The sequence below is a fragment of the Lepisosteus oculatus genome, chromosome 4, assembly GCF_040954835.1.
Source record: "Lepisosteus oculatus isolate fLepOcu1 chromosome 4, fLepOcu1.hap2, whole genome shotgun sequence".
In the NCBI taxonomy this organism is placed as follows: Eukaryota; Metazoa; Chordata; class Actinopteri; order Semionotiformes; family Lepisosteidae; genus Lepisosteus; species Lepisosteus oculatus.
In genome coordinates, this window is record NC_090699.1 from 35,927,835 (window position 1) to 35,947,074 (window position 19,240).

A 19,240-nucleotide genomic window follows, 5' to 3' on the forward strand; every position below is an offset into this window, starting at 1 on the left:
CTAATTGCTACTGAGCTTTTAGGAGATGTTAGTAGTCTCACTGTATTGTACTGCAGTCATCAAATCCGGGGACATTACTTCCTGCCCTTCCTGTCCATGATACCTTTCCAGCAGGACAATGCACGTCATCATGCTGCTTGTGTAACAACAAATTTATTATGAGATGAGACTGAACGTTTGTTGGAAGAGCTTGTATGACGTGTGGCATCTAGACCTCAAAAGACCGTGAACAGGCAGGTGCTTGTCCAGACCCTATGAAAGACGAGAGGCAGAATTCCATTCGAGATCTTGATTGCATCAGCCACTTTGTACAAAGTGTGTTCCCATTGTACAGCCCCTATTGCTGCCAGCGGTGGCCACACCTGCTTCCACCCTGTGACTTTCTCAACAGACCCCCTGTTTGTCAGTACTTGTTGTACCTGCAACTCACAACTGGCAGCCCACTGAAGCTAAGCAGGTGTGAGAGATGGGAGAGCTCTTGAGAAAAACTAAGGTTTCCGCTGGAAGCGGTGTTAGTGGGGCCAGCAGGGGGCACTCACCCTGCGGTCTATGTGGGTCCTAATGCCCCAGTATGGTGACGGGGACACTATAGTGAGAGGGGGGAGGCACCGAGAGAGGGAGGAGGCGCGGAGCTCAGCAGTACAAAATGAGCTTTCTGCTGCCTGGAGCGCTTACATGCATGAACAGTGAATAACGTCGGAAGTAAATTAAATTCCCGCTGCCGTTGCAACTACTGACAGAGCACCTCTGGAGCACTTCTTGACCACCATGGAGTGTGTCCTTTTCATCTTGCTGGTCGTCGCAGTGGCCCTGGCTGTATTCATTTTAAAAGGGAAGATCGAGAGGGCATGGCCCGGCGACAGAAGTCCGCCCAGCTTGCCCTGCCTGCCCGTCATCGGGAGTCTTCTCAGCCTGAGGAGCGAGCTCATGCCGCACCTTCTCTTCCAGGAGCTACAGAAGAAATACGGTGCTACCTATTCCCTTTGGATGGGCTCCCACCATGTGGTGGTGGTCAATAACTATCAGGAGGCCAAGGAGGTGCTTCTAAAGAAAGGCAAAACCTTTGCCGGCAGAGCCAGAACTGTGAGTTATAGATCCAAATCATTAATCGCGATCGGATATTAATATATGTTTCGAAACTAAGTAGCACAATCAACTACATTGATCAAAAATACGAAGAAATTAACTTTCTGCATTGCATAACATGGCCCTCCAACACCATGCACATAAGCACCTGTATGTAAAGCGAACGATGTGCAACGAACATTATAACATTATATGGTAAAAGCAGTGGACTCGTGGTATTGTGATGACCATGGTAAAAGTGACAATGATCATTTTAATAATTTATACGGTAGTTTATATGTTATATGATAAGTTATATAGCTGAAAGAAGTGCAAAATGAATAAAAAAAAACGTTTTGCCAGTATTCAGAGCTTCAACAGACCATCTCAAATCATATGATAGTCGTAATTACTGGTAATCATACTGTCCGCACACCCCTGGTTGAGTTCAACTGGGTGCGTATATTAACTTGACAGGTTGGTTAAAAAAAAACTTTTTCGTTTTGTTTAGTATTTTATTAAAGTTTTGTTTTAGCTGTTTAGATTTAGGGTAGTGCAGAATGTTAAGACATCAGAGAAATAAACAGGGTAAATAATTTCGTTCCATCTAACGCTATTTATTGTTTGCTGGGCAATATGTATATTGCGGATTTTCCGTACTGAACCAAGACTGTCCTAGGCAACTCTTATAGCCGCCCGATTTGTTAGTTTCACGTATGCTGACTACGAATTTTAAAGCCTACATTGGTCCTAATATTGATACCTTTTAATGGCTTATTCAGTTATTAATATTAAGAAGTGAGAAGCTATTTTGACTGTTTGATGGTACAGACGCGAGAAACGATGCTACAGAGGTCTTCTTTTCCTGTAAATCGCACATTGTATTGTTAGGGTTCTGCCTTAAGATTTGACTGATGCAAAGAAACGTTTACGCCCGTAGAAACACTTCAGATGGACACGAAACATCTTCCCACCATTGACAAACTATGCGTATTCGGCCGACATGGCAAAGTTTAGTTTAAAACCAACTATAAACGTAAAACTCTGTATGCACTGCAGTCATTACCTAAAGTCCTCAAGTACCGTTTTCAGTTTTAAAATAAACTGGCATTATATTACAAGCGATATTTCAAATTCACAGGTGTGCAAAACAAACAGTTGTCCATTGTTTCCACTCCTCTAATGAGAACAGCAAGCACCGCCAGCAACAGCTGAATGCGAAAACGCCTCAATGTCTTTTAAGTACTGTATGTTCTGCAGGTGACCACAGACCTGCTGACAAGGGATGGCAAGGACATTGCCTTCGCCAATTACAGCCCCACCTGGAAGTTTCATCGCAAGATGGTGCACGCCGCACTGAACATGTTCGGAGAGGGATCCGCCCCTGTTGAGAAGATCAGTTGAGTAGCCCACACCTTTGCTCGGGACATGCTTGCCTCTGACAAAACTCTTGCTAGGGAAGTGTAGTAAGGAAGGATATAAATCAGACACGAGTCCTATATTCAGAATATGCTGTTCATGACTTAGTAGATGATATTGTTTTTGAAATGGTGTTTTATATATATAGGACTCCAGTGCCACTGTGGAAGATTGTCCATGATGCATATAGACCATCCTAAACTGGTCCCTTTTCTCCAGTCTGCAGGGAGGCCAGTTCCATGTGTCAGACGCTGGTGGATCTGCAGGGCACTGCCCTCGACCTGGCGCCCGAACTGACCCGGGCTGTGACCAATGTGGTGTGTTCGCTCTGCTTCAGCAACTCCTACCAGCGTGGTGACCCTGAATTTGAAGCCATGCTCAAATACAGCCAAGGTATTGTGGACACTGTCGCTAAAGACAGCCTGGTGGACATCTTCCCCTGGTTACAGGTACGTGAAATTTCCCCAAACCATTTACATGTACCTAGGCATTTTTCTTATACTCCAAGGTCTAACCTTAGCCTTTATTTACCCAAGATATTCCCCAATGAAGACCTTAAGATTCTGAAGCAGTGCATCGCAGTTCGAGACGGCCTGCTCCAGAAGAAGTACGATGAACACAAGGTAGAGTCAGCAGTCCTGTAGCCAACCTTCAAGTCACACAAGATTTGGTGCCGTGAGGCATAAAACAGTAGGAATGAGCACCGAGTATGAGCATGTCCACTTGTGCTAACCAGCACTTTCCAGTTTAATTGTATTTCTACACTGACTACAGTATAAATAATTTATTTCTACCACAAGAAAATTACCAATTTGGTTCATTAATAATCCTCCAAAAGAGCCCTGCAAAGACCTATTTCCAAACATTTTTAATGTTTGTACTTAAAAAGTACTATTTTAGTACTTTAAAAGTGTACTAAATGTCTTTTTACAGAAGATAGGTTTTAGAATTAGAAGCTGTGTTGTTTTTTAAGTCATTAACACATTAGGTATTATTAGCTATTTTCTCAGTCACTCAATTTAGAATTATGGAGATTTGTTTGCGGGGTTTAACCTAATATTTACTCCTGATTATGAATACAGACTCATTTTTCTGTCTTTCTGTGGGAGGGGGTAATGTTAAGCAGTAGTCGACCCTGACCCTAACCCTACCACTGTGTTGACTGTGCCCACCTGCAGGCTAGCTACAACGATGGCACACAACAGGACCTGCTGGACGCCCTGCTGCGGGCCAAACGCAGCTCAGAGAACAACACTCTAGCCCATGATGTGGGACTGACTGACGACCACTTGCTCATGACAGTGGGTGACATCTTTGGGGCTGGCGTGGAAACAACCACCACTGTGCTGAAATGGGCCATAGCCTATCTCATTCACCACCCACAGGTGAGCCTCGAGCTCATTCCAAAGACAGGAGAAACTCAATTGGCCTAAAGAACTCAATTCGTTTTAACCTTGTTACGGTAGTGGTTATTTTCAGGCTGTTTAAATTTCAGTTTCTGGCTATTAAGAACAAAGTTTAAGTAAAACATTGATGGTAACCAGATCAGGAGTCCTCACAGCCAAAACTAAGAAAGCAAAAAGAAAATGCAGATAATTTGAAGACAACACTTAAACATTTTATTGAAACATGGGTGTAAAATTAACAGAAGATTAGGTTTAAGGGGATATCTTAGCCTAACCCTAGGTCAACTTTTAATCTGACCTTTGCTCCAGAACATTGTGAACCCTGCACATTACTGAAGTTCATAATTTAGCAGAATGAGCCAACTGTGCAATCATCTGTATAAATTCAGAATACTGTCACTTGGCCCTGCTCAGATACTGGCCACAAGAATTGTTCAATGAAACACAAATCTTAAATTGTTTTCTAACTGTAAGAAAAGGTTTCTTTCAAAACATGGCTGGATGAGATTCCTGGATCAGTTAGCTATTAGCAGTCAAGTGGGTTAGATGGGCTGAATGGCCCCTCTTGTCAGTAAGCTTTGCTCATCACGTTTAGGCTGAATTCATAATGAGGAACGTACAGTCGTTTCTCTTTTTATGACAATTTACAAATTAGAACAGCTGTTAACCTTGGCAAACTGTTAACTTCGGGCCTTGAATCTGAAGTTGGACCTTGCTAGAGTTAAAACTGCCATTAAAGAACAACCTTAAATACTGTTATTATTGTAAGTCAAATGCCTTAACCAAGCTACCAAGCTAATGAGATGTATTTTGTAGATTAAGCATTGAAGTGTCCAGGTACTTTTTATATGGCCAGTAAGTCCATAGCCATGGATAAGAAATAATTGCTGGTGATTCCAAAGCAGTACTCAACAAAATCTTTTGTAATCAAAAGATTTTGATGATTGTATGTGTTGTTTCAATCTCTTTACTGAAAATATGCAAAATGCAATGCAACCATACAATAAACTGAGCTCTAATAGATTCTGCCTTAAATCCTTAATATCATCACCCACATAATACTTCCTCCGACTGATGAGGCTTTCTACTCTTCAGCATCATACTCGGGCTATAACACACTTTCACTTCCCAGGAGGGCAGCAGCAGAGATAATAACATGTGGAGTAAGCCAGGAGGCTACAACCCTGGTTCCAGATAGCCTTCTGTTTCTTTTTCCGTCTCCAGTATGAGCTACTTAATTGGATCAATCCGTTTCTTGACTGGGAGAAGTTGTCCTGCCGTCCAGAACTCAACTCTCTTCCCATTTGAAGCTGCTTCTATAAACCCGGAGGCGTACGGCTCTCCAGTACCTGGGCTAAACAGAGCTATTTGGATTCAACAGCTGTATTGGTGTCTTCTCTCAGGTGCAGAAGAAGGTCCAGGACGAGCTAGACAGTAAGATCGGGATGGGCAGGCACCCCACGCTGAGCGACAGAGGGAACCTGCCCTACCTGGAAGCCACTATAAGAGAAGTTATCAGAATCCGACCTGTGTCTCCTCTCCTTATCCCACATGTGGCCCTCTCAGACACCAGGTATCTCCTGATCCACGGGCAGGAAAAAAACCCCATCATCAAGCACGGAATCTGACTTGTCTTGATGGGAGGAAAAATTGAATCTTTTCCAAAGTATGACTGATGCCCCTGTCCCCCACCCACAAAAGGCAAAACTGGCACAATATCAGCACTTTAACACTAAACACTGGTCAAAGACATCCCAAAACAATAAATGTCTGTGACACATTTACGTTACATACATAGGAAGACAGTGAGAGACTTAAAAAACACAATATTTAAAAAAATGTATTTATTTATACAGCATTGGCGATTACAATATTCAGAAAGGAACCCGAGTTATCATCAATCTTTGGTCACTACACCATGATGAGAAAGAGTGGAAAAACCCAGAGCTGTTCGATCCTGGTAAGTAACAGTAAAGGGTGAGGCACTTCACATTCTACATTTTGGCTTCAGAATTAAAGTAAACACAAGAAACTGACGATTCTCCTGATACATACTAGTTCTTATGCTCCGTGGTGGCGTGTGGTGGTGGTGGTTGGTACTGCTGCCTTGTGGTTCCAGGGTGCAGGCTGTGTGGACTCTATATGGGTGTTTAGCGGGCTGCTTCACTTTCCTCAGGACACACTCATTACGCTGATTGGCTGTTTTGCCCACAAGGCTCTTCCTACTTTGGTGTATGAACGTGAACAGAGAGACTTTAGTGACACTCTAACCTAGCCTGGGCCATTCTTAAAGATTGTGGTAGTACCCAACCGGACACGTGTACCAAACTACCCAGCTTCATTATAAATCTAATTTAGAGCTCTAATTACCAGAATTGTAAAGAAATTACAACAAAGTAAGCCCTGGTGACTCCAATGATCAAGGCATTAATTGCACAAACGTAAACTCGAATCCTTTACATTTTATGCTGTAGAGGTAGTTTTCCACAAAATGTGCAAATTAAGAGCATGTAAATTGAGAACTACATAAAGTTGGGAGGTTGTAACTTGTTTTATGTACAGAAACTAACTATACATAGTTTTCTGATAGTAACTTCTAAGGGGTTTCTCCTTCCTGATGTATACGGTATAAAAAATGCACAAGTAACCAACTCTGTATTCGGCTTTAACACGTACCCTGACCAGTAGTAGCTGTAATTGCAATGTGCAGGTACAAAATGAGTTAAGGAACAAAACCTTTTATGTCATTCTCCCGGAGCAGGTCGCTTCCTGGATGAGGGGAGTAGGGTGTACTCGCCCTCTGCCAGCTACATCCCGTTCGGGGCAGGGATCCGCGTGTGCCTCGGGGAAACCCTGGCCAAGATGGAACTGTTCCTCTTCCTGTCCTGGATCCTCCAGCGCTTCACTCTGGAGGCGCCACCTGATCAGCCCCTCCCTGACCTGCAGGGCAAATTCGGGGTCGTCCTCCAGATTCAGAAGTACCACGTGCACGCGAGACTCAGGAACGCTTGGGCCGAAGGCTAAGACCTGGTAGTACAGAGCAGGATATTATTTTGAAGGTGGGATGGTAGTAAGGACTGTTTTTTTGTTGGTGCTGTGGATTAAGATCTTAAGATCTTAGGGAGCTACTTTTTACATTTTTTCGTGTTTTGCTCTTCATACAGTCAGAGCTGTTTTTGTAGCAGGCTAGCTTCAACTTCTAGATCTTCAGTTCCCAATGGACTTAATCAACTGTTTTATTTGCCAGATTCTAAGGTTGTAACTATGCACATCCTTTTGGTGTGTTAAGTTTCTTTTTTTCCATTTTATGGTGGTGTTTTTATTAGAGGCATCCCTGATGGTGTACGTCTGAATATTTTAAATGTTTTCTTGGAAGAATTAAAGGTTTCACACCGATTACATCATTCAGAATGTGGTCATTCTGCACATGAGGCTTTTGCACATGTGACCCTTCCTCCACCCAACAGGCAAATGTGATTCTAGAGATTTTCCAACGGTTTGCCTTCTAAAACAAATCTACTGGACGTACAGGTAACTGGCATTAAGAAAGGAAACACTTGAGTAAACGAGGGATATAAAATAGATTGAAACAGGTTGTTCCACACAGGTGTGGCTCCTGGGTTATTTAAGCACTGACCCTTCCATGCATTAGTCTTGTAGAAAAATGCTGGCCAGGCCCAGTTGTCCATTATTTTGGCTACAAAAGCTAGAAGAAGAGCTGTCAGTGACTCTTAAGAGAGCAGTGGTTGCTGAGGCACTTTTGGCAGGAACGTCAGGGATTCAAGATTCAACTTGCTGATGTTTCAGAAGGAAAAGGTGGCTGCCGACGTGTTGGTGGTCCAGTGTCTGATTAAGAATCTATCTCATTGGTGTTTCCTTTCAGTATTCCAGCAGTATTTGCTGTATTTTGCTGCTTTGTTGTAAATTCAGCTGTACCACTGTAAGCAAATTATAGAGATTTCCATTTTGCAGAATTACAGTGTTACAACAAATACTGCTCCATTCAAATGGGGGTCAATAGTTTGCTAAATGTTCCTTTGTAATAAGGTTTCTTACACAAAAATAAGGAATGGAAATTCCATCAGCAGTTTTTCATCAATGGCTTGCATTTTTACTCGGATTCATAATAATCCAGATGCATCAGGCACTAACGGTGGCCTTCAGTGCCTGATGCATTAACACCACATGGTTCGATTGTTTCATGTTCAAACACAGCAAAAGACATATTATCAGAAAGCGAAACATGGACTGTGCATGGTACCCCATGGTACCAGGTTGTAGGCTTTACTGTACAAAGTTACCTGTGGGAAGGCATGACTCAAAAATATTGTTTTGTTTCTACTTGTGTTCCAAGTCTCAATATGAGCTCACAACAGTGCCTAATCTTTTCTACCAAAAGCCTTTAGAAGATGATGAAGACTGAACTTCCAACACAATGTTTTTAGCCAAATCCAGCATCTGCCCTTACACTGGGGTTCTTCAACCATGGTCCTGGAGAGCCCCAGTCTAGTGCGTTTCATAAGGCACCTCTTAATCATCAACTTCCAGATTTGGACCAATTTTGTGATCCATGAAGCAAATGTAAATTTGAAGATTTGAAACCAAAAGTCAACCTTTCAGCACTCAAAGATCGGAGGTCCCTTGAACAGATTGGCTTAATTCAGCCATAAGTGTTGGTAATCTTTAGAATGCGGCGACCTTTGAGACGAACACGATTGGGTTTCTCAAGAGCCTGAACAGGATTCCATGCATTACAGTCTCTGCTTTTCACTGCAAGTAACAGTTGTGAAAATCGAAACCATTATTAATCATAGAGCTCAACCAAGATCAGATCACTTCTGTGCAAAGACGCATCTTGTGCCAGCTTTATACTAAAACTGCTGGTTGTGTATTTATTGAGATCTGAGTTATGCTACAAATGAACCACTCTCAATCTGTTCCTTAACCTGAGCTACAGTACAGAGCTACAGTCTTTTCCAATTTTGACAGTACCTACTTGCATAATCCTATGTCTGCTTCAGCAAGAGACACAAATGCTCCTTTTATGCTAACAGGAAACTAGACATCCTTAAACGGCCCTGAAGCCTGAGTAACCGCATACCCCGTGCATGGGGGCAAGATGTACAGAACTACGTTGGACCACTGTAAAGGGGATGTTGAACATGACACTCCTCGCAATGACAAAACTGCAAAATGCATTTCAGAGCATTTAGATATCCAACTGAAAGATTTAAGTAACTGGGAACAGTCAAATTTAGTCCGGCTCCATCTACTACAGGCTTTTTATAACAGTATACTAGGGGAACATTACATTTTTTGGAAATCCATTAAGACAAATATACACAGGATATTCTAGAAAATCACAACTGCATCCTTTTACTCCAATTTTAAACAATCCTGCTTCTTACCATCAATAAAGACCTGATTTTTTAAATCATTGTGGAAATGTCCGATGAGAAAATCTAGTTGTTGAAACTGTAATATGTTATCTTGTACAGCCTTATATAAAATTCCTTTTCAATTGATCATTTCTACCAAATAAAAATTAAAACTAAAATAAGGAAAAATAAAGAATTTATGTCCAGAGTCCCCCCACCGTCGACTGGACATCATTGTGGTGCCTTACAGTGAGTTTGAGGAGAGAGCCTCTTTAACCACTGTCACTCCAAAATAGTTCAACACTTTGCTCTTTATGATCAAGGCTTTCTGACAGATGATCTGGTCAGCCATGAGGAGAATGGGGAACAGAAGAAGTACCTGGGGGTATGCCGTCTGCCAGGCCCCGAGTCCCGCCACCGTCGACTGGACATCATTGTGGTGCCTTACAGTGAGTTTGCCTGCGCCATCTTGTACTTCACTGGCTCGGCTCACTTCAACCGCTCCATGAGGGCTCTGGCCAAAACGAAGAACATGAGCCTGTCGGAGCATTCACTCAACAAGGATGTGCTGCGACAGGGCAGCCTGAAGGTGAGCACAGGCGCCCCCCTTCCCACGCCCACAGAGAAGGATGTCTTCAGGCACCTGGGTCTGCCCTACAGGGAGCCACAGGACAGAGACTGGTGAGGGCCCTCTGTACAGCTCTGTGTAAAGACGTGCGCATTACTGCTTTGAGGAAGAGCTGCTAGAATCCAAGGTCTCAGCTGTGACTTGTGACAGGTTGGGAGGAGTTCTATGAAAAGGGTAAAAAGAGTCATTTTATTTGCTGGACATACTTAAACGTAAATGAATGTCAGTGAGTTTTCCTCAAATTGGTTCTTAGAGAAGAATGTGAAGGTAGACCGTTGAATAATGTGCACAGTAAAACTGTAGCAGGAGCCTTGAGACTGGTTTTAACTTGATCTTTTAGACCATGAATGAAGTCCTCTTAAACCACTGAGATAACCCTCCAGAACGTAACAGGAACTAAAATAATTACCTGATTTTACAAACCTTTCTGTAGAGCTAATGAAAGATATCATAACTGATTTTAACATATTTTTCCCGTATAATATATTTAGTACTTTTTATTTATAGCTTCATCTGTCCCCTATGAATTGTTGGGGGCTTAAACTGGATCAAATATATTTTTTCTGGATTTATAATGAGGCTTATTATGCAAAGCCACATCCATGCAGATAATAAAATATGAATATTATTGCCTTTACATGTGTTGGATTTGGACTGTATGCTGCACATTGTTGGTGGTGGAGGGTGGTCCCCATTACCTGTAAAGCGCTTTGAGTGGAGTGTCCAGAAAAGCGCTATATAAGTGTAAGCAATTAATTAAATAAAACCTGTTCTAAAATAAATCATAAAGCGTCCTTGAAATTTAGATTATGAAAAGTATATCCAAGAGCGAGATTTTTAACTTGCAAGTTTAAAGAGTTATGGTTGTATTATAAAGAAATCGTAATTTTCACAAAACTGAAACTACAGTCCACAACTGGCGAAATACGAAGTTGTGTAAATGGTGGAATTGCGCGCCATCGTGTGGCTGCAAAATAAATCCGAATTTTGAATCTCTCGTGATCTACTCGAGAGTTCCGTGTGGTATTTCGGAAATATGCGCTATGCATTGAGCAAGATGCATAAAAAATATTAAAATGTGGAGGAGCGGACTCTTCATACCAAATATAAATAAATAAAAACTGTTTTTAAAATGTAAATTGAATGTGTATTAGTAGGTATAGAAAATGGGGTTTCAATTTCCACTGTAATATACAAACCACAAAATAAAAGATTGAAACAATCTTGTGCTGATTCATTTATTAATACATTGTAAGAATTGTGTGATAATTGTAGCATTGATTTGAAATACTATCAAATATTATTGATATTTAACTGCCTCTGTAGATGATTCTGATTTTCCCAAGGGCTTAATTTTTCCTCTTCATTTTCTGTGTATTGAGCTTGAAAAACATGTCTTAAGACCAAGTGTTCACAATTTGCTCCGCAAGTCCTGTAAAAGAAGTGCTTTATGGAAAACATTGAATGTGTTTTGTTCAATAATTATCAACACTTACAAGATATTAAGAACTTGAATTGGAATTCTATCAAAACATTGACATACAATTCTAGAATTTCAGGTGGGTAGCTGCGTCAGCATGCGTAGGCTGCAAAGGAACAAGTAAAAGGTTTATTCCATGCTGAAAAAAAGAAGAAAGAGAACACAACGTTTCGGCCGTGGAGCCTTCTTCAGGTGTGAGAGAGACAGGGCAGTAGGCAAAGGTAAAGTAGCAATTCTAGAATTACTATTTTAAACTTTTAAAAGTTGAAAAATGTACACTTTCCAATCCATTTACAGCTTCCAGAAGATCTCATTCCATTCAGATATCAATGTAATGCTTACAAAAGAAAATGCAAAGTCTTACAGGCTATTACTTTGTCATCTCTGAACTAGAATAGATAAATGAAAAGGGTATTTATAATCAAAAAGTTTTATTTTATCATAACATGGCAAGCTTAAGCTTTCTTAACAGACTTGCATACAAGCTGTTGACATTGCTTAGGAATGTATTTGAATTACTTTATCATTTGAAATGATACTCTAAAAAATCTGAAGGCCCAGAAAATGTATTTAAGCCACTTTTTTATATTCTGGTGCCCTTTATTTCAGAAGTACAGAGTTAAGAGTTTTCTTGAAAACTGATATGAAAACAGCTCAAATTTCTAAATGAAAGTTAGGCATAGCTTGGTGTCTTCTGCTGACAGGATACTAGAGACAAATATGGTGCTATAGATAAACTTTATGTGCAGGGGAGAACTTTTATCTCTAATTCAAAACCCATACTCCATAATATATAAAACATGACATTAGAACTCATTGCCCAACCTAAGGATTACTTCTGAGGTTGAGATATTAAACACGAATGATTACACGGTATAACCTACAAAATCACACCTAGTGAAACTGGGATGATCATTTTAAAATGTAATTTCTAAAGATTGGAGCAATATCAATCTGACCAATGAGAATGATTATTTGTTAATGTCATTCAGACATGTACACAATCACACCAGGGTTACTTTTCCCAGAAGCCAAGTTCCCAACCAGCATGTGTTTGGACTATGGTGGGAGGAAATTGAAGAATAAGGGGAGAACATACAAACTTCACGCAGATAGCACTCCATGAATTGAACCCAGGGTTAACGGGTTGAAATCAATTACAAATCCCATTCGAATTGTATAGCTGAAAGCATATATATATAAATATCCAAATAGAAACGGGACTGAATTAGCCTGTGATAAAGATCTTGACTGGGACAAAAACAGAAGACACAGACAGACAAACCAGACGAAGCCCCTCTACAGGACAGCAGCAGTTGGTTTGGTACATTGCAAGTTATAGTACGCATCTGGGGACAACCTTAAGCTGCTATAGTAGTTGTAATTAGAATTTTGTCTAACGAGCGTTCTGATTCCAGGATCATCCTCATCTACTCCGTGTATTTCAATTTCCATTCAATTTATTTTTAGATAGGGCCTTTCACAACAAGGTTCCCCCAAAGGAATTGGCAATAGAAATAGCAATATAATCAGATTTATTCCCCTAATCAGTTTAATCACAATATTATTCTCTTAATCTACATGCAACCCCTTTGATTTTTAATGTCCCAAAATTCGGTTTGCAAGTGAAGTACAGAATTTCCTGCAGCCCTCAGTACTTTACGTTAAAATGTGGTGGTCCTTCTCTTACTATTACCATCACAGTGTTAAACAGCTCCATCACAATTTCCTGGTCACGCCTCTTCTCTCCTTTTCTTGTGACGTCAAACCCTTGTTCGCGGAGAAGTCAGCTGATAACGGGTTTAAAGAGACAGGAAGCACGTCGTCTTTGTTCTGCGTTTGTTACAAAATCCGAAGAGCTGCAAAAACATGTCGTGTTTAGAAAGCCAAGAATGGGTTTTGGTTTCGAATTCATTATTTTCTACTCAATGTCTTTTGTCATGGAATATTTACAAATACAAAAATGAATATATTAGTACTTTTACACAACAGAGCACAAAAAGTTTTTTTGGCACGAAATTGGTTGTCATTAAATTGTTTTTCTTCTCCCTCTTAGTAATTTTATTACGTTCGCTTATAGCCATTTCAAGAATGAAAACACACTGATAATCTAACGTCTGCCTTTTGGTACATTATTTTAATCCTCGGTCTTTTTTAGTCATTAAAGACATCGTTGGCTTAATCGTTGAAACTGTGACATGTCTTTTCTCTTTAGTGCTTGTAAATAATAATAATAATAATAATAATAATAACAACAATTTTTATATTGCTTCAAACAGCAGTGGTTAAAATTTTGGTTGGGCCTGTTGTGCCGTTAAAGAACCAGGTATTATTTTAAAGCTTCTTATCTGACCGGGTAAGACTAGCTGGGCCTGTTCAGTAGCGGGATGAGAAATCTTTGAGGAAAACCAGCTTTCTGCTGTTAGTACTGTTGGTAGACCAGTAGGTAGCGCACTCTCTGAGAACACTGCTGAAATTAAATCATCCTTTCGATGAGATACTGACTATTTAAAAGGGCGCAATTATCTGTTATTCTGGCTAAATTCTACAGTGGGATTGCAAAATTAATCTAAATTTTCCAGTTAGTTAAAATAGTGACGACATTTCACACTTTTTCATTGGTTCTTCTGTGAAATGGAGTAGTGGTTGTTTAAAGACTGTAATGTGCTGTGGAGTCATTTGGAATAAAAAGAGCTGCCTAAAATGCAGGAAATTAATTGAATTAATGTTATGAAATCTGTATTTAAATTACCTCAGATTTCAGGAGCTAAATCACATTAGCCGCCTGCCTGAGGAATGAAAGAAATGCCGCCAAAAGTCTGAAAATTGGTTATTTAAAGGTGATCTGTAACGCCTGATGGATTGTGGATCTCAAGGACTAGGGCTGGCCATCCCTGTGTTATGTGTTAGGAAGAACAACTCTTCCCCATTTCTTATAGGTAATACCATTACCTCTGTTTAAAAATATCAATAAAAACAGTAAAAATTAAATAAGACAGTGTATTTTGACATCATGCTAATCTTTATTCCGAGCTTTAATAATTATAATAATAATAAACTTTATTTTAGGTAGCTTCTCAAAGCACTTTACAGAATGACAATAACAATACATAAGAAGAATACAACAATAAATAAGAAGAATACACAAGATAAGAAACAATTACAATATAAAGAGGAGACCGTGGATGGTGGTACTAAGAAGAGCAGAGGGGTGAAGAATGGAACCAGTCAGCAGTGTTTTTCTGGAAATACGGAAATCCCCTTCTTGATAACCAAGCAAGAACCTTAGCATTTCCTGTCTCTTTAAATGCATTATCAGCTGACTTCCCCACAAACAAGAGAGCTCATGAAGTCACACCCAGCAAAGCGAAACCTACCTTGGCAGCGAGTATACGTCATATGATTGGCAGCCGGAAGAACCAGTAGAAGCCACGGTGATCGCAGACGTAAAGAAGTTTGTCCTCGAACGGGCCAATTGCAAAACAGCAAGAAGGCGGTGCTGTCGATGGCCCTTTCTTGCCCTGACAGAGGCAGTTGAGAGTTAAAGATCTATGTGAAATTTTGTTGAATTTTTATGTGCATGAATGTATGCGTTGTCAGTGAGAAGAAACGGGGGGTCATGAAGGACATGGAGTACCTTCTTCTTAAGATGAGCCTGCTTCTGTTCCACGCCAACCCCGTTAGCCTTACAGCAGAGACAGAGGTACGAAATGAAACGTTGAACATTGAGTGTTATTAGTATTTCGAGCTGTTGGCTATGATACTGCGGGTTGTTGCTCTGCTACAACTTGGGCTCTGCATTTTGCTCTCAGGTTCCCAGTCATATTTGTGTAAATGTAAACCTCCATGCGGTCTGCTGGACACGACGCAAGGTCGGTTCTTCATGCGTTTTACTTGTGATTTCGACGGTTAAAATCCGCTTGTGTGAAAACGTTCATCTTTAATTTGGATTTTAACGTTGGCGACAACTTTTAAGCTCAGACTGTTAGGATCCGAAACTTTTCCAAGTTGTGTGTTCGTTTGGGACCATCGGTTACTTCCACGGAAACGACTTACTTTTGGCGTACCTTCGGCACCTCACCGCTTTAAACATTAACTTGCCTCCGTGGAACGATCTTGTTTTCCGGCGTATTTAATAAAGCGTGCAAATACCATTGTAATCGCGTAGAAATAAGGCGAATCAGATACGACAGGCTTGTTCCTGTATCCCGGACAGTAAAGAAACCGAAATGCTTCTCAGTGCCTGATCAGTACACGTACCGGTATCGGTCCGGATGATTTTAATATCTCGGGTATATTTTACCTGCTGGTGCCTTTTACTCAGATTTTTACGGAATCCGATTTAAACGACAATCCCCGCCAGGATCCAGTGTGTTTGTGTTCCTTTGTTTGTAAGGGTGATAGTACTGCTGCCATAGTAAGAGGGCACTATTCCTCTTTGCAGAAGTACCCCTGCCTCAAACTGGCAAAATTTGAGTCATTAAATTGCACCGGGTTGATTTGCTTGTTGGATCCCGTGCGATGCTTTTGAAGGGGGTAAATAGATCAAACATGGGAATGCGCTCTGGAAACGGCGTGCTTGAACTGTCTGGGTGCGCGTTTGCTCCCAGAGCCTTGGAGAGGTTGGCTGAATGCACAAGGGCCAGTTGTAAAACTTACCCAAGTACTGTACAGCTCCAGGGGGGTTTATTCAGAGAAACAGTCCTCAAGGTCACTTATTGAATTAAGTTTAAAAGTCACGAGTCCCGAGTCGCAGTCTAAAGGTCTGTGTTAAACTGCCGACATTATGAAAATAACTGGCTGGCATACTGTACATTGTTATGCTTGGAAGAGAGTACAGCAGCACAAGTACAAAACATCGTTTGTCCTGCTGGAACAGTGTGTATTGTGTATTTTACCTAAGTTTATAAGTTTAAAATGGAAACTCACTAAAGAGGACCTTTGGACATATCATACTTTATACCCCACTGTATGTGTTATGTATTCTGTAGTTATCTTCACCTGTATATGTTACAGTTATTAAGGTAGAGCACTAGTTTTGAAAGTACTGCACAGTTTTATTGATCGTTGTTAATAGAGTAGCAGTAGTTTGATAATGTGGAATGCTCCAATGGTTTAATCAAAGCACTCCCTTATCTGCGATTCATGCACAAAGACATCGGAGATATGTTACTGTGATTGTACATCGGTTATGTATGGGAAGCACACCACGGATCATATTTCAGTTCTGTTTAACTCGCAGAACCCGCTGTCAAACACAAAGAGATGCGGATCACACTTTGCGTGCTATAAGCCATAAGACTACATTTTAATCAGAATGTTTTTGTTTGTAAGTGATTGTTGGCTTTTAAGGCTGTGAAGAAGTAAAGTTATTTCACACTCCTCACTTAATGTTTTGCATCTCTTCCAGTCATAAAGATGGAAGTTTCGTGGCTTAGTACTTAATCGCTTCCCACATTACTGACCGGCATAGAAAGGTGAAGAATGTCACTTTTCCCTTGTCTGTATCTTTTTTTCCATTGGTACTTTATAATCTCCATTGCCTTATAAAGCAGCCGAAAAAACCTTTAAACTGATTATCTGAAAGTTTGTAATGTAGCCAGAGTAAAAGAGTGTAGCAATTATGCAGAATAATTTGATTATATTAGAGGGCTACACTAACTTTTGGATATCGGTTATCACTTTATTGTGTGATTCAATGGGCACAATTGAAGAAATATGGTCAAATTGCCCTTTTTTGACTGCTAAACGAAGTGGGTGTTTTATAGTATGTTTTCTCCCACAAAAACATTCCCATTCTGTAGAAAGAACATGCTGTTCTGTGGGATAGGATGGTGCATGGGGCTATCTGGGTGTCATACTGTATGTCTGTGCAACAAGTCGACACAGAAGTCTGACATAAAGGTGTGATCTTAAATTTTCAGAACAACACTTAAAATTGGATTTTTTCCTGTGCTCATGTAATTTTTTTTTGTTTAATCCTTTCATTAACCGCATTGGTGTGTTGAAACCAGTTCACAGTGATAACATGGAGACCAGTTTATGCAGCTGGGTGCTTATAGAAGAACATGAGGGAGGTGTTTTGTTAAAGCCTTGTTTCCCAGCCTCCCTTGCTGCTGACCGGCTTCTTTCCCTGGAGCAATGCTGACTGGTCCCTGCTAGGACCTTGTAGGCGAAGCCAGAGAGGCACCGTTATGAGTGACTTCAAGCTTTTGAAATCCATTCTTTTTTTTTAACCTAAGCACTCTTCAAATTGGAGCTGGACTCTGGTACAAAAAAAGGTTGAGGAAAGTAATGCTAAATGGTACGACACAAGCATCTTGCATTCAGATTTGAAATCTCAAGACTTCAGAGCACTCTAATAAGTCTGTTTGTCACAACACTTTTCAACTACTGTTTGTGACTGTATAGGATTACTCAGGCTTCTTTACAATTGTTATTTTTCTTTTGACGTGTGTAGAGGGAAAGAGATATCTTTGCTTTTATTCTTTTTTATGAGAAACAATTTCCTCTATCCTGTGATAACTGAATTGAAAAAAAAAATGGCCCTACCATTTATTTGTAACGTTGCTTCTAGACGTTGTTTTGGATAAGTTTCTATAGTCGGGCACTATCAGGGCATCATTATAAGCCATTTTTGAAAAATGTGTTTGGCTAGGCTATATTTTCAAGATGCCTTACCTTTTACGTTCATCTTGTTTGTTGCAAAACGTCTCTGTCTTGAAAGTTGCTGTACAAAATAAGACTTATTTTTCCCATTTCCCACAAATCTTAAGTTCTGAGAGGTAATTTCCTAAAAATAACGTTGAGATGTATGATCACACTTTTTGAGTCATTGCTGTACTAAATACAGTATTCAAACTGTTTTTTTAAGGTAGATAATTTCCTTATGGCTTTTGACTGTGGTTCCTTAATATTTTTGTCCTTCTGTCCTTAAGTGCATTTTCTGATACTCTGACATAACGTTCCAAAGAATCCAGCAGGATGTTATTCAGGGATCATTGGGATAAACGTTGTTGATCTGGCTCCTGGGATCCAATTAATTTAAATCTGGTCTTGTCCCATTTAGTCGGAATGTTTCTCAGAGGTGTAAGCTGGGACCTTTACTGTTTAATATTCACATGCTGCCTCTTGATCAGATCATTCCCATCATTGACTTGAGTTTGATTGTTATACTGGTGACACTCGGGTTCATTTGAAAGGCGATTTTAAAATGAAATCGGAAACTACAGTTGTAGAATCTTCACTTTACAGGGAGACAAGGGTTCAAAAGTTTTAAGTTAAACTATAGCAAAGGCAGACATTATGGTCATAGGCTCCATCATGAGTTTTGAAGAGTTTTTGACTTCAGTGTTGACTGTATTGAAATTAAACTTGATGAAAGCCTGAAACATTCGACACTGAGAATGTTAGATATACTTCTGATATTTTGTTTACCGAGTGCACAACATTGATTGGTTAAGACTCTTGCACTGCCTATCTGATGCTAAAAATATTGATGCTTTTATTTCTAACAAGATTTACTTAGTTGGCAGTGTAAAATTCCATAAACTACAGTTGTATTTGCTAATGATGGATCTTTAAAAAAGTGTTCCAGTTTCTTAGCATCCAGACAAAAGAACAGGGCACTTTATCAACCACGTTGACTCTGAAAATAAATTATAATTGCAATTTACAAAATTTGCTTGTACATAATATACTTGAAGTGTAGTGTACTGTATTTTATTTGAGCCTGTGCTGTACCCCAAAGATAATTTATTTGCTGAAATATGTTAGGTCTTCTGCTGCTTTACTGCTGTGCAATTACCTTTTACAGCTACCTACTGTAGGTAGCTGTAAAAGCCCTGGGTATTTTTCTCTCTTT

General features: G+C 40.1%; 2 protein-coding genes across 2 annotated transcripts in view; both read left to right on the forward strand.

Moving 5' to 3' along the window:
* The first annotated feature begins 667 nt into the window (after positions 1 to 667).
* Positions 668 to 7,273, forward strand: LOC138238426 (steroid 17-alpha-hydroxylase/17,20 lyase-like). Its single transcript, XM_069189159.1, has 8 exons — positions 668 to 1,083; positions 2,326 to 2,464; positions 2,704 to 2,933; positions 3,021 to 3,107; positions 3,663 to 3,869; positions 5,294 to 5,463; positions 5,747 to 5,850; positions 6,652 to 7,273. Exons 1-8 carry the CDS (start codon positions 769 to 771, stop codon positions 6,912 to 6,914), a joined length of 1,515 nt encoding a protein of 504 aa, XP_069045260.1. The 5' UTR covers positions 668 to 768; the 3' UTR covers positions 6,915 to 7,273.
* A 7,583-nt stretch (positions 7,274 to 14,856) lies between these two features.
* The window catches only part of wbp1la (WW domain binding protein 1-like a), a 29,497-nt gene continuing 25,113 nt past the window's right edge, over positions 14,857 to 19,240 (forward strand). The window contains exon 1 of the mRNA XM_015347500.2: positions 14,857 to 15,079. Within this exon, the coding sequence (XP_015202986.1) occupies positions 14,951 to 15,079 (129 nt within the window). The 5' untranslated portion in view covers positions 14,857 to 14,950. The remainder of the gene's footprint in view (positions 15,080 to 19,240) is intronic.